This window comes from Oculina patagonica, chromosome 10 (genome assembly GCF_052425735.1).
Source record: "Oculina patagonica isolate OP01 chromosome 10, crgOcupat, whole genome shotgun sequence".
Lineage (NCBI taxonomy): Eukaryota > Metazoa > Cnidaria > Anthozoa > Scleractinia > Oculinidae > Oculina > Oculina patagonica.
In genome coordinates this window covers 20,923,177-20,939,020 of record NC_135767.1, presented here as the reverse complement: position 1 = coordinate 20,939,020, position 15,844 = coordinate 20,923,177, and the positions used below count along the sequence as shown (strand labels likewise).

The window sequence follows — 15,844 nt, the reverse complement described above, 5'->3', positions numbered from 1 at the left end:
CGTCATCTTTCGTGTGCTCGTAAATATTCGTTCTATGTTTTGATTGGTTACTATGAGTCGAAAGTTCTTCGGGTCACTTCGACAGCGCCATAACCTTCCAGCGGCTATCAGAAATTGTACATTATGTACATCATGTAATTTACACTATTGTTTCTCACAATGGAATTGCCATCGCACATAGCTCCCCTTCTTCTCTCACTCTTTCTTCTTATAAATACTTGTCAGCTTATTTCTGGGTCTGATGTGCAAGGTGATTGCTCGAAAGATGGTTCGTGCGAAGAAAAACATGGGAAAGAAAAGTACATCGTGAAAGGTATTTCAGTCTATAAACAAGGTTGACTCCATTGTAAATATTAATGTTTATGTTTGATTTCAATCAGTTTTAATTTAACCTCAGATCATAAGTTAACTGGGCTGCTCAGATGGCGGCGATCTTTTGCGCTCTATGCGCGGAAAGAGTGAAAACTTTTCCTAAACAAATCTGTAAAGTTTTTGTATTGCATCTAGATCTGTTTCCTGACTTTCCTGGGTTTTGCGTGACTGCGCTTCGCATGCAAATCGTGCTGTGTGAATTTCAACTCGGGCGAGCCATTGTTAAGTTTTCTGATTTCAAATGTAAGCCTACAGGTCTTAGCCCTTGAAAATATTTTATCATTTTTTGAAGTTTTATCTTGGTTTTAAATAAGTGCAAGGTTTGATAAGCTGTTTTTAAACAACTTATCAAAATATACAATAAGTCCATGTGCCATGCTCTAATTGGTCAATAAGCACTTAATGTATGCCCCAGGGGGAAACATGAATTTTATTTCCCCAAAACTCTCTGTATTGCCAAGGGTTGACTAAAAAATAAAAAATAAACTTTTCTGTGGGAATTATATGTTTTGTTTTAATACCCAGAAACTGGGAAAATAACTCTTCTTTAAGCTGAATTCCATTTAGCAACATTCCAGTCACTATGACACACACAAAATTTGCTGTGTGGCCTAAGCTAAAATATCAAACAACTTAATCATGCGTAAGTACAATATTCATGCCGTTATTTCCTTAGAGATATTACAAGAGTTAATAATAACTTGCGTTGGTATAAAATATTGGTGCTAAGAGATTTAAGTGTCATACTAAAAATAAATTTGTCAATATCTCAACAGTCTAAAAATGTTCTTAGGTTATTTAATTAATGTTCTTAAAATATCACCCTGTATGTGTATATCTGCCTCCTCGGTACCTCAAAGAAATTGGCAAGAGGGAAAAATTTGTATTGGCATGCTGTTCCACTGTAAAATTCCAAAAAGATAAGCCCGACCCATGGTCAGCTGATATTTGCTCAATCTCCCTTTCACTTGGGCTTATTTTCTGGGAAGTTAGAGTAACAGCTTAAGCGCCTTTTATTACTTAATTTCCAAACTTTCTTGGTTAGAAAGTTTGCATGTATGCAAAATTCTGAGACACAGTAAATTATCAGTGATGCAAATGCATACCAGACATTTTCTCCTCAATCTATTTTTTGGGCAAGGACATGGATGTACATTTTACGGAATATCAAATTTACCTTTGTTTTTATTTTTTTCTAACCAGTTTGATTTGTGTTTTTTAGTATATCATATTCATTGGCATAGTTAATAAAAAAGAAAAGGGAATTTCCCAGAAGTCAAACTGGCTCTGAAAAATTTTAAACCAAAGATACTAAGTTTTAACCACAGCCCCTTCTGTTTTATATGTCAGTCCCCCATCCCACCCCTCCCTCCCTCCCCGATCTTCCCCCTATTTATTTTAAGGAAGGAGATGGATGTTCACAATCTACACTTTATTGGATTCACAGACGATCAAGTTGTTAATTTTAAATGCACAACCTGGTCGTGTGGGACTTCAATTCTGCTGTTGTTTTCTAAAGGATTGTTTTGGGAGTAATGTTATGATATTGCATTGTTTCAGTTAGATATTGATTCTAAGAATATGAACCAGCTCCCCAAAATTACCTCATTTGTCAATATCTGAAGAGTCATTCTTATAACAGATTCTCATTTATTTATTGGTCCTTGAAGGAGCAATGTCATGATATTTTAAGTAGTAGAGTGATTTCATTTAACCCATGAAACAATATCTACCAGTTTGTTCGTAATAGTCAAAAGGAAAAAAAGAAAACAATTGAATTTGTGTGTAATTGTATCTAAAAGTGTAATAACTATTTAACAGGTTTACTGAAATCACTCTATTACTTTTAAGTAGTTTTACTCCCAACTGAAGGAAACCTCAAAATAATAGTTTTCTATCATAGAAAAACACCAAAGGAGTAATAAACCCTAAAATAACCAAGGATGGTTTTGACTGATGAAGATTAATTAACTAAAGATGGATTACGAATAAAAAACTTGAAAGAACCCACTTAAGTTTTTCAAGATGCCTTGTACTGTCCCGTACGTAGCTCCTTTAATATTGTGCTTATAATCTCAGGGCCTATTATTTAAATTTTTTTATTTATTCTTTTCCTGTCAATTTAATATGCCTGTGTACCTGTGTTTTGCAGTTAGGGGTTTCCCCCCCCCGGGGGGGTACTCTATATATTTCTGGGTGGGTGCCGCTTGGACTTTGAAACCCTTACACTATACTAGACCCTGTTCAGCTGATTTTGCAACCCTTTACTAGACTAAACACCGAAAATCGCTACCTTATCCCATACTTGCCGTTTTCAGAACTGTATTACTATTTGTGTTTTTAATGGAAAACCATCTGTCAGCAATGTTGCTGCGATGATTTTATTTACGTTTAAGAAGGCCTCTTCCTCTTCCGAGTTTACAAAACAACAAAAACAAAACAAAAAACTTTTTATTCCTATATCTGATTTTCCTCACACTACTGATCAGTTCTCTGGTTGATACCCTATTCTAGACCAAAACTCGCTGATTTCATACCCTATCCCAGACTAAACTGCTTGAAAACATACCCTTCACAGCGGCACATACCTATATAGCTCATATATGGGAGTGCCCTACACCGTATTATATGTATTATGAACTCAATCGTTATAACAGTAACAGTTTTATTTTGTTTGCACCCTAGAATCATGGAAAAAATATCTTCACAAAATAGAAAAAGCTACTGCAAACTATCAAGACTGCTCCAACAAAAAATGTGCCTGCTACAGTGACGTAATAGATGATGATTTAAGAATTTGGAAAGACAGAGGAGGGATAACAAAGAGTGATTTTGATGAGACTGCTGGTCGCGGAGTCCACTATCAAATTATTAATCATAGGTTGTACAGAGAGGACCAGTGTATGTTTCCATTCAGGTTAGTTTGCGGGTTGATTATTAAATGGTCAGATAGTTGAAGAAGAGCATTTTTAGCCCAAGGTGGCTCATAGCTCTCAATGCTTAACTTCTAAACTTGTAGCATAAAAGTCAATAGCCAGTAGAATTGCTTCTCTCCTTGCTGGATAGGATGCTCATCAGGTTGCCCCAACATCTTAGGGAGGAATGGTGGCCTTATAATGGTTAACATGTTGGACTCTGGATTGAGCAGTCTAGGTTCGAGCCCTGGCTGGGGCACTGTGTTCTGTTCTGGGCAAGACACTTAACTTTCATAGTGCCTTGATCTCTCCCCCCACAAGTGTATTTTATAAATCGGTGCCAGCAAATTAAATGCTGAGGTTACCCCTGCAGTGGACTAGCACGCCATCCAGGGAGAGTAGAAATACTCCTAGTCGCTTCATGTTACAGAAATTAGGATGAGCTCCAGCCTTATGGGCCTCTAGGCCTTAAAACACGGACTTCAAAACCTACCCCAACTGAACAATTTGCCAGTTTCTAGTATACACCTAGGTCAGGAGAGAGGCGAAAAGGCAGTTTGTTGCTCAATTACAGTTCTAACAATACTTTTTATGATAACAAACTATTACTTACAACTGTTACTTGATATGAAACTTATTGCAAAAATTTTGTTAATTAAAATCTTTTTAAGATGCAAGGGAGTCGAGCATTTTATCTTGGAGGTAATTGACAAGTTACCAGACATGGAAATGAGGATCAATGTCAGGGATTATCCACAGGTAATCAAACTTTCTAAATTAAGTTTCTATAAACTTGCATGTGACCAGTACAAACATTCCTTTCCTTGTTACCTACCAGGCAGTACACACATGTATCTTCTGATCAGTTGATGGTTCATTATTATTGGTATTTTTGCTTTCTGGGTTCTGATTGGTTTTCCAGACTAGGTGACAGGTTTTCTAAGCAAAGTATGAAAGTTGCTCCGCGTGGCTAATTAACAATTTATTAGACTACGAGCCAGAGTTTTCTATGAGCGAATAGTCAACGAGGCGCAGCCGAGTTGACTATCGCTCATAGAAAACGAGGAGAGTAGTCTAATTGTTTTAGTAGAAACTCTTAAAGGACTTCAGTCCAAAAACCTACAATTTTACGTACTTATAAGCCAAAAATTAAGAAAAAATAATATTAAATGAGCAACGAGCGCAGGATCGTTTTCTATCGGCGAATAGAAAACAGTGGAAGAACCAATCAGATTCGGGGATTTTCAATAGAACACAGCTGAGTTTCTACTAAAAGTGCATATTATGTTCTGTTGATTGTTGCTTGTGTCAGAAGGCCAACCTCATCCCCAGGTTCTCCCTCTTTCCACTTGGGGATCGAGGAAAGAGACACCCTGGGAAGGAGGTTGGTGCACAGGCCATCTAGTGGTACAGGGGGAAAAAAAGCAAGTGGAACAAGCCAAAGTTAAGCCTGGATGGAGGATTTTATGCATTCTGCTTGCCATTTTTCCAGTACTAGTACAAGCAAGTCAGTTCGTAAGCTCTTAACAGTTATTGTGACCATTCCTAAAAGTTTCAACTTTCAATGGGAAATTAAAATTTTTTCTTTTTTGTCCCTAAACAGATTCCCAAGTGGTCAAACCCTCTGCCAGTCTTTTCATTCAGTAAGGTGAGAAACAGTTAAATACTTAATTATCGTGCTTTTCTCCACTCAGAATAGACAAGCTTTCTTGGCCAGAAAACAGTTGCACTTGGCAATTGGGCTGATTGTTCTTACATTCATTACTATAAATTGTTCTTACATTCATTGTGTCCATTGGCTAGGAATATTGCTACTGACCCCCCTGGAAAAGATGCTAGTTCATCACAGGGTTTTCCCCAGCAGTAAATTCGCCAGTACCCATTTATACACCTTAGATGTATAGAGGTACTATGAGTGTAAAGTGTCTTGCCTAAGAACACAACGCAGCACCCCGGCCAGGCTTGAACCCGGACTGCTTGATCTGGAGTCCAGCACACTAACCATTAGGCCACTGTGCCTTCCATTTTTACCCTCACAGCAAACGTATAAAATGGGTATGCTTGAGCCAAGGGGTGTAGATTGCAAGATTGTTCAATTTTTTTTTTTTTAATGCATGCAGTCTTCTAACCGTAGCTAGAGTGAGTGTCAAGACAGAGAGTGAGACAGAGGAGAATCACACCCTGGCTCAACCGACAATCCAAGACATGCTTTCGACACTTTGTTCCTTCTGTGAGACAATTTTACACCCGCTTTTAGTGTTACTTGCATACTGGCTTTCTATTGACATCCATCTTTCAATGCGCTATACAAACAAGAAGAATCAAAATCTGCCAAATTATCACAGCCCACTAGCATGTCCTTCTGAACTTGTGTACTTATTTGCATGAAACCCACACTGATATCTATTGGTTTTGATTGGCTGATTGATTGGCAAAAGATTGATGTTGAAAGATAGCTATGCACATAACTCTGAAAGCTGGTGTAATTAGGAAGTCTGCTGACAAATTGTGTGTCTTGGGTTGTTGGAAGGAGGCTGGTGGATAATTGGGAGCAAGATGGGTAGTCAGTTAAGGTATCAGCCACCCTTCAGGACCGTCCGCGCCCGGATCGCTCCAGCGCTTTTGTTTTTAATACAAACCCCTACAAACCACACATTTTCTGAAAGCTTAATAGTTCCAGATTATGAATTATTCCTTTAAAAATGACGAAAACTTAAAACAAACGCAAAATTGAGACGTTTTTGCGAAAGTATATGTCTGCGTAAATCAAGCTCCGGGCCCGCCGAAATTAAGCGGAAGAAAACGAAAAACATCGCGTTTGCCTCTTAACACCTTTCTCTAAAAAACCGTGTCTCAGATTTTTGACAAGTGCGTTTGTTCTTTTGTAATGCGCAGATGAAGTTAGGGGAGACGAATCATCGCCACTTCCTGTGGAAAAATATAAATTATTCGAAAACGAGAAAAGAAAACAAAAATCGCAGACACGGTTTCGGAGAAAAACTATCTGGCAATAAGCTGGCCAAATTTCAGCCAAATCGGTTCAGGGGCTGCCGACTTGGAGTTAAAAACGTACGTTCAACTTGTCGAAATTTTCTTTCCGAGAAAAAAGCGAAATATATTTTTTGCGGAGTCTTACCCATAATGGGATAATAACGCCTAGAACGTCAAGGTTGATGCTTACCAGAAAGGGTCATCCTTCTCTAACAATAGATGCTTGACAGGTTACATTCAGCAGGCAAAACATTTACGCGGAACGTGGCGATATATTTTTATCTTCTGACCGGATACAAATCGAGGTTTATACAGTTTATAGAAAATTCAAAATTTTCGCTCCACATACGGAGCCGCATTTATGTTATATAATTTGACATGCTTCGAGTTTGGTGGTGCTGATTCATCGAAAGCGCGACAAAGCCGGTAACAAACGGCGATTGCAGCTGAAAGTGAAGGTGAAGCCTCGAAATAACGTTCGGTCAACACAAAAGAAAACAGGCTTGCCGAAATGAGACTAGTAGTTCTAGCTGGGTAAGAATAAATTTGATTTAAGGCTTACATATTTTCAGACAACAAATATCGTCGATTGTAAACCCTAAATGTTTCACAAGGCAGGCCGTATCCACCGTCACTGTCGTTTTATTTCAATATTTATGCGTGTCTGTTTCCATTGAACAGTAGCGCGTCTTCTATTCTATTCAGTGTGACCACTTTCTAGATCTTCAACATGAATTTACGATCGGCTTTCATTTGCTGGCGCGGAAACCGACTGCCCGCATTCGGCGCTTACCGCTTGTTCTTGCAAATATGTTCTTGCGTGAACAATGGATCTGGGATTTCGTGACGCGTTGACAGGACATCTCAACGGGCAATTATCATAATTAACCTTGCAAAAAATTTATCGCGCAATAACTTCGCGCAGAAATAAGATTTTTTTGTGAACTTTTTTGTAAAAGAACGCCCTTGAAGAGCTTTATCTGAACATCACAAAATCTCAAATTTAGAAAAACTGCACCTTTTAACGGTGGCTGATACCTTAAGCACACTTGTATAATGATATATATATTTTTTCTTTTAAGACGGCTAATGAGTATGACATCATGTACCCAGCATGGACATTTTGGGAAGGGGGTCCTGCAGTGTGGCCGATTTACCCCACAGGACTGGGGAGGTGGGATCTGATGAGGGAGGAGATTGACAAGTGAGTACTCAGAACTTTTTCCAAAGAACTGATAGTCAGCAAGTTACAATAATATTAACATGCTGCCTTGTTCATACAGTCAAACCTCTTTAATATGGACACCAAAGGGTCAGGAAAGAGTGTTCCTATTATGGGCATGTCCATATCACAGAGGTAGAGTTTATATCAATTTTTATCTCCTTTTGACCAAGCGAACTGTCCGTAATGGAGAGATGTCTGTTTTACAGAGTTGTCTGTAAGGAGAGGTTTGACTGTATTAAATTACATTCCTTTAGTCCTTGAGGAATCTTATTCACTATAGTGGGAGGACTGGACGGTCAGAACCTCCTGTTTCCCATACCTCTGACTCCTGCTCTCCGTACCTTTTTCTCCCACTTCCTACCTCTTTCAGTAGTGGTTCTCTCCTCTTTGTCCCATTTCTTCTGTGAAATATAACGAAATATTATGAAAATTTTCCAATTTTCTCTAGGTTTCCACCACCTTGGGAATCCTGGTTCCTGCCCTCTCTTCTCCTGCCTCCTGCCCCCCCTTTTCACCTGGGCTCCCGCCCTCCTGCCCTGCTGTCCCCCCCTCCACACTATACACTTTTAAATATGGGTGTTTTTTTTTTTTTTTTTGGGGGGGGGGGGGGACTAGGCAAATGTATATCTAAACTTTTGATGTACTCCGTAGGGTATTTTTCTATGCTATTGAGCATAATTATAGTTTTGTTTTCAAGGAGGTATCGAGTCTCTAATAATAGGGTACTAAGGCAAATGCCATTTTATGTGGGAGATGCCACCCCTCCCTCCCAGGCTGAAAATACTTCAGTATATCCTTTGGCATTTTAAAATGTAATCAATTGTTTTATATAGGAGAGCCAAGGAATGGCCATGGGAGAAGAAGCAGTCCAAGGCATTTTTTAGGGGATCAAGGTAAGTTTATCACTTATTTAATAGCTCATGTAATTTCAAATAACAAAATCGAGTTGAAAAAAACTAAATTAAATAGTATTTGTTAAGTTTTGTGCGAAATGTAAAAAAACAATTTTCTTTTTTTAAATTTACAGTCTTGTTGCAACGGAACAGAACCTAAAAGAATCCTTCTCATGAAAGTTCTTTAACTTTTTATTCTAATAATATATTGTTTCTTCTCTTTGACTTAACTTTAGGACATCCTCTGAGCGGGATCCCTTGGTGCTGTTATCTCGTGAGGAACCAAGCCTCGTTGATGCTCAGTATACCAAGAACCAAGCCTGGAAGTCTGATGCTGTAAGCTCCTTAATCGTGCTGTTACTTGTTATTTACATTATTGTCTTTTATCCTTGGCATGTCAGGGTCCCAAATGGGTTCAGAGCTACAGGGCTCTGGGCCCAAAAAAGCAGCAATAAAAAGATGGAGAACCGGGCTCCACAGCGAAAGGTTAAGGCTTTTGAGCTCTGGACACTTCCGACCACCCCTGCTTTGGACGGTGAAGTATTTTGGGGCATCTTTGATTCAAGAACGTCGGGCATTGTTCTTCGTTAGCCTTTTGGCGATCTTAGGAAATTGTTCGGAACAAAAGAAGCCTTACTGTCTTACTTTCTTAGTCCCGTTGTTCCAGGTGGAGCATAGACCATCGACAAAAAGAAAAAAAGAACCTTTGGACACACGCTGATTTTCGTAAAACAGTCGGTAGTCTTTGGCCGCTTTGCGGAAAGTTAATTTGCTTAGCAATTCTTGGGGAATCTTTTGTAATTAATTTTGAGCGTAGAACTTAAATATCTTGTAATTCGATTTTGCAGGACACATTACATGCCCCACCAGCCAAGGAAATCAAGCTTGAAGATCACTGTGAATACAGGTTTGCAAAGCTGCATTTTATTTTTAATTGTGTTCATTTACTTACAGTACGAATACTCACACTACTTATAACACTATTTGCAGTAAGCAATGCATAACTTTCTTTACACAAATATATTGCTTAATTAAAATACATATTAATTAACTTAATAATAATGATCAAAAGTAGAAGATTTCAATTCATTGTTTAATTGCGACAACGAAGAAGTTATTAATTAACTTACGTACATAACAAAGTTGCGAAGTTGGCGGTGTGATTTTTGCAATGAATCTCGTGGAAAGTTCTCCTGTAAATTGCCCTTTTCCTAGCATACCCCGCCAGTATGTTATAAATTGATTTTGATGTCACTTAAGCTAATTACCACAATGTACAGTCGGAACAGGAAATCCAGAACTTAACGAATAAAAAATGTCTCAGCTCTGAATGAAGTACGCATTCATTTTTTCCCTTGTGTTGCAGATATTTGTTCAACTTTCGAGGCGTAGCAGCCAGTTTTAGATACAAGCATCTTTTCTTGTGCAAGTCATTAGTTTTCCATGTGGGAGATGAATGGCTTGAATTCTTTTATCGAGCACTCAAACCCTGGGTACATTATATACCAGTTGGAACTGATCTCAAGGAAGCTAGGTAAGTATACCGTAAAATTGCTTATACATGTATTTAGTTATAGCTTATAAAGATAAGATAATATCTCGTTCGTTTATAAGCCTTCAAATGGCATTGTATTATACTTTGTTCCGCGGTTGTAGAACTTTTTGGGTTTAATATCGTTGAGAGTTTTACCAAGTGGTATTCTTGTACGCACAAAAAATTTTCAGACACAGTATTTCGTCCAAGTAGAAACACAAGATTTTTGAAACGCAAATTTCCGCCCGAAAAGGAAAACCCCTCCTAAAAGCACTATACGGAGGGAACCTTTAGGTTTCTTAGTTCAGTTACAGTATAAACCGTTTTGCCATCGTCAAATTGAGCTAATAATTTGACAAAAGCAAACAGTTGGTGTTTAGCCTCTTGTCATTGAAACCGTTTTAATAATATTGTGTTTTTACTTATCAGGGACCTTATTGAATTCGCGGAAGCAAACGATGAAGTTGCGAAAGCCGTGGCTGAAAGGTATGTTATAGGGTTTGTTTCATAGCCAAAAGTGCCATTTGCTAGATTCCTGTTAAAAGCGAGGAAAAGGTTAATTTTTTATTAGAGAATAGTATGATGTTGTTTTCTTGGGGTAGGGAAACGAGGAAAATCTGCGTTAGAGGCTCTAAACGTTGTAATAAAAAACAGCCTCGCTCCGTTTCTAGAATCTTTGTCTATGATCAGATTTTACCAAAAGACCATGGAAGATCAAAGGATTTGTTCATTGTAAGCCGTTGGATCAAAGCTTAAAAAGTGACAGTCGACAAGGCTTTAAATTTTTTTAGATATATATGCCGTTGTTTGCCCTTATCCGAACTAAACTAACGAAAGAAAACACACTTACTTCAGTCGGGGGAATAAGTGCCAGTTTACGCAAATCTTCGTTGAAGCACTCGGAGAATTTCCGAATTATTTTATCCAATAAAAAACTAGCGCGAGCGCTCACGAGTACTCTGAAAGCCTTCGCGCTTATAAATACGTCATGTTGTTAAGCAACTTGTGGGACGAAACCCGCGGGCTCAGTCACTTCTCAGAGAAGTGATGTCGCCATCAACTGATACTTGTTCCCTCGACTGTACTTACTGTTGTGGAGCTCCCAGGTTTGATCTTTGCATATTTGTTATTTTTTTTCACAGAGGCTACCATTTTATTAAAGATCACCTTCGAATGCAGGACATACGGTGTTACTGGAAAAAGTTGCTTAAGAGCTACGCTAAATTAATGCAGTGGAAGCCAAAACGAAACTCTGCATTCCAGGAAATAAAACCTTAGACATGGCATACGCGTAACGAAACCTTTTAGGATAATTATATAGTGCTTTTCTTGTGACTGTCAAACTGAGCGCTGATTGGTCTATAAGACTCGTGCAACGCGCACGTGAATGTCTTTTCAGCGTGCACTTGAATGTGTTTTATGCCAATCAGGTTCAAACCCAAGTCAATCGTGCTTTGAGTTACGCAACCTTTCCCGCGCTTTAGTTTGTATTTTCTTGTTGTTTTATTACACTATTTGCTGCCGAAGTGACCAGTGCTTTTGTGATTAGTTATTTCTACTCTTGCAACAGTCATTTAGAAAAGCGCTCAATTATTTATTTCGTGACAACGAATTCGCTTCTTTAGTTAGTCCTTTTGTAAATGTACTATTTATTGAAAAACACTGTATTGAAGTACTTATCTCCTTATAAAACAAATGTAAGCTAGTCGAGAACGATAAGCACTGTACTTCAGTGTTGAAAGAACGAATTAAATTCCTTCAAAGCCACCTTTTAGCTCCTGTAGTTTGTAGCCCTGCGACGTATTTGCAATAAGTCACATAAGTCCTTAAATGTTTCATATACAAGCCTGATAAAAGAGGGATCTCTTGCATGCTGTTTTTCCAGAAGTAATTTATTCCCCGCAAAGAACGACAAGAAACGCCTGCTTTCGCAAGCTTTACAAAAACGTAAAGTTCCTTGTTGACGCTACAATAATGGTATCAAACGAATGTTCAATCATTGCTGAACAAGTTGTGATAATCTTTGTAATGTTAACGTTACCATAGCAACAGTAGAACCTGTAAAACACCCTTAATTTTAACTTTAAGTGTTTATAACTAGAAATGAGCTCGGTTACCCCCACTTTAATTATCAAATCGTGATAAGCATTTTTAAAAAAATTCTACGGAGTAGTTTCAGAGCTACCATAAAAGATAAGGTGGCTCTGAGCCCCCTTCATGGATTTTTTTAACTTGCAAAAAAGAGTTCATTACTTGACCCTTCCACTCCTAAACGCGCATTCAGGCGCTATTTGGAGGTGCTGTCATTGATTCACTTGTGACGTCATCAATAAGCACGTCAGTGAAATTTCGTGATAAGAATCTGACAGAGCTTGGATCGACCTTTCTACAGGACTGTTCATTTTGAATATCGGTTGCATTCCGACAGAGCTAATCAAAGAAAAGCACAATCCATTTTTGCTGCAAAATCGTTGCTTAAACAAGCCAGTACACCTGTAATTGGTCAAGGTCCCCTTTTCAGTGTTTTCCAATGATAACGTCAAAACTTTTTTGGCCAAAAGAAAGGATATGAAGAGTAGAAAGTAAGGAGAATAAGAAGGCAGAAAAAAAAGGAAGCAAAAGGGGCAAAAAAAAAAATTTGGAACGGTTCAGATTAAGTCCAAATTTTGGCTTATGCGCATGCACCAAAGTAAAATATTGTACGTTTTTACACAGAATCTTTATCAAAATGTTGCTGAAGTGTAAAAAAGTGCTTCTTTAGCAAAGTTGAGGAAAATTCAAGACCGTAGTACCAAAATTTCAGTTTAGCGGCTAAAAAAAGCGTTTGGGGGGGGGGGGGGGAAATTTGGGTGTCAAAGGGTTAATTATAAGCAATTATACTTGTAGATTTTAAGAAAAGTGCATTCTTGTCCCCAGAGCCACTTGTCCCTCTTAGCCGGCTGAGCCTGGGGCGCGAGAAACAAGTGGCTCTGAGGACACATGATTTGATTGGCTAGATCTTTAAAGGGACTATGTCACGGGGATTTCGCAGATCGTTGGTCTAAACTGTTACGAAGTAAGTGGTAGGCAACTTTACCCATGAAAAACATTATCTTTGAACATTTAACTGAAGATATAACCTTTATTTGGGGATAGAAATCAAACTTTGGCTATAAATATCAATATTTTGAAGGCGCGGGGAAACAACTTGAACGTTTTTAAATTGCAATCCATTTCCATCCGAGCCATACGAGCTTTTAATCAGTTTTGGTGCTGTAAAAGAGCTATTATTTATAAAAGTGGACCATTATTTTAAAGTTTTCTAGGACACACTATAAATTTTGACTGTTCAAAAATCAGTTAAAATCCGTGACATAGTCGCTTTAACAAAGGAAATTTAAATTCAGCAAATTAAATCAACCGTTTTAAAATCTCTTTGTTGTAAGGAAATTTACTTTGTGATTTGATCGGCTAGATTTAAATTTTCTTTGTTAAAAATCTAGCCAATCAAATCATGTGTCCCCAGAGCCACTTGTTCCTCGCACCCCAGGCTAAGAGGGACAAGCGGGACATACTCTTTAAAACGGGAAAAATTTCCATTTTCAAGTAAAAACGGGCATGTGTGGACGGGGACTAACTGAAAAAAAAAACACACACACACAAACCGTGTAAAACCACAAAATGACTGGCGATCAGGATGCTCGATGCAACGCGAACAAAAACCACATAAACTTCGTCCACTAGCAAAATCTGAGAGAAGAATGCTCAGTAAATCGAGCGAAGAACAAAAGAGAATGTCGACAGTGAACGGGACGGACAATCAAAACGGCCGAAATATTTTGGGAGAGAGGAAGCTGGGGAAGAGGCGACTCATGTATGAAGGCGCACCTTCCATCCATAGCAACACTGGATGGGAAGAGGGTTCGTATGTCACTTCGCGATTCAAGTTGCATTTTATAGCCATGGAAACCAACTTATTTTGAGATAGTATTAAATGACGAGATGGTATCATGGGTGGAAGAGTAATTTTGCTATAGCTACACATGGCGCGCTAGACTTCGTTCTGTTTTGGCATCTGGCAACCATTACCACGCGTGCGAAATACTTTATTCTTACTAATTTTCGCGCGTAATTAATTTCGCGAAAATTCGAGAGGCGAATTTCGCGAGTATTAATTTTCGCGATTGCAAGAAAAATTAGAGAAAAAGTGTATTAAATTTCGCGATTTTGTCAGTGTTTTATGGATCAGTCGTCAAAGACTAAGGAACTACTGGAAATACACAAAGGTCTGGCTCAATGTAACTACAAGGAGCCTGCAAATGGAAACTTTTATAGTGACTGTCAAAGAGGTTTTTAACCAATTTACAGGCTCGAAACAGTAATCAGAGGAAGGGTGCTAGTCAAAAACAAGACGGAAAGATATTTTTTAAAGGTAGATAGTTGCAGCTCCAAACATTTAAAATTTTTACTGTATTGATATATGATATGGTATTAATTTTCGCGTGTTTAATTTCGCGCAATGTTTTTTTCGCGCGTACTAAATTTCGCGATTATTTTGAAATCGCGAAAATCGCGAAAATTAGTACTCGCGAAAATAAGTAAGAATAAGGTACAATGAAAACGAAACGCTTTTGTGACTAGAAACAGCATGAAAAACAGCCACGTACCCTTTGGATAGAACTGTATTAAAAATTTACGATTAAAAAGGAAGACTTCCCCAAGATAAATTAGCGACAGATAAATTTTAATTTAAAAATTTAACCTCACGTTCGGTTATCGGCTAGCTCCAAAGATATTAATAACACCAGAACTCTTTGTATTGTTTTTTATCGTTGAAGTGTGTACCCACATATTAAAAGTAAATTGATATGAACGATACGGTAAATCCTCTCGTAACAGCTTTATGATCTAACATGGGAAGCGTAACAATTTGTAGATGTCAATATATGAAATATCATATAATTTGAACCACGGGTGAAAGATGTTATACATAAAAGATCATAGCAGTTATGCATGCAACTTAAGCAGTGCGGAAATAAAGCCTTTATTTCCGTACTGCTTAAGTTGCATGCATACATATCAAACTTTTACTTATAGTTTGTTTAACAAACAAGACTTATCGCCTTTTGTGTTCGGAATGTCATGGAAGCTTTTAAAAGCAATCTCGTTGGCAAATCCAGCAACCTTAGGGAGGAGATTGAAAAGTTGCCGACTGAAGAACTTAAAGGCTTTTGGAAGGAAGGAAAATTTAATCAGTTTCTTAGCAAGTTTAAAAATATTATATCTTCAAGGGCGAGGAGAGGTATTGCTGATTTTATCCGGGATAAAATTACTCCAGTTTTGCCTCTTTTACCAGAACTTGGGTATTCCTTTGATGGTGAAATACATAAAATGATACACTCATGTTATAGCGACCTGTCGGACCTGTGCGATAACCTACACGATCCTTCTTGTGCCGGTACAGAATTGCGACAGAACCTTGCAAGATCATCCAACCAGTATGTCGTCAATATTCTTTGTACGGAAAAAAGAAGCCATCTTGTTTCTAATGAGTCCATAAACGAGTATTTAAAATTCACCTCAGCCGTACTAGATACTGCAATAGAAGAGCAAACGTTAAAGGTGGAGGAAGAGCTGCGTGTCCAATTTCAGAAGCAGAGTGGTGTATCTGTTGCTGGTGTTTTTGGATACAAGTGCACTTTGCAGCGAGTTGCTCTTGAATTTATGGACAAGTTACACATTTATCCACTGGAGGTAGTAAGTTTCCTCCACGTCCTGGAGTTTACTTCATTTATCATGTTGGCGCAACACCGCTGTATGAAGGAAGCCAGGTCTCGCCCTCAACACGCTATCCTGTTTATGTGGGAAAGTCCGAGAGGAGCATTGCAGATCGTCTCAAGCAGCATTGTGAAAAAATCAAAAAGGGCAAAACAGC

At 38.3% G+C, this 15,844-nt stretch overlaps 1 protein-coding gene across 1 annotated transcript; it reads left to right on the top strand.

Moving 5' to 3' along the window:
- Positions 1-116: 116 nt before the first annotated feature.
- On the top strand, positions 117-11,697 carry LOC144629076 (protein O-glucosyltransferase 1-like). Its single transcript, XM_078487258.1, has 11 exons — positions 117-313; positions 3,058-3,289; positions 3,959-4,046; positions 4,891-4,935; positions 7,361-7,482; positions 8,337-8,396; positions 8,633-8,732; positions 9,245-9,303; positions 9,763-9,930; positions 10,360-10,416; positions 11,073-11,697. The coding sequence occupies exons 1-11, from the start codon at positions 160-162 to the stop codon at positions 11,206-11,208; spliced, it is 1,221 nt and encodes a 406-aa protein (XP_078343384.1). The 5' UTR covers positions 117-159; the 3' UTR covers positions 11,209-11,697.
- Positions 11,698-15,844: the final 4,147 nt, after the last annotated feature.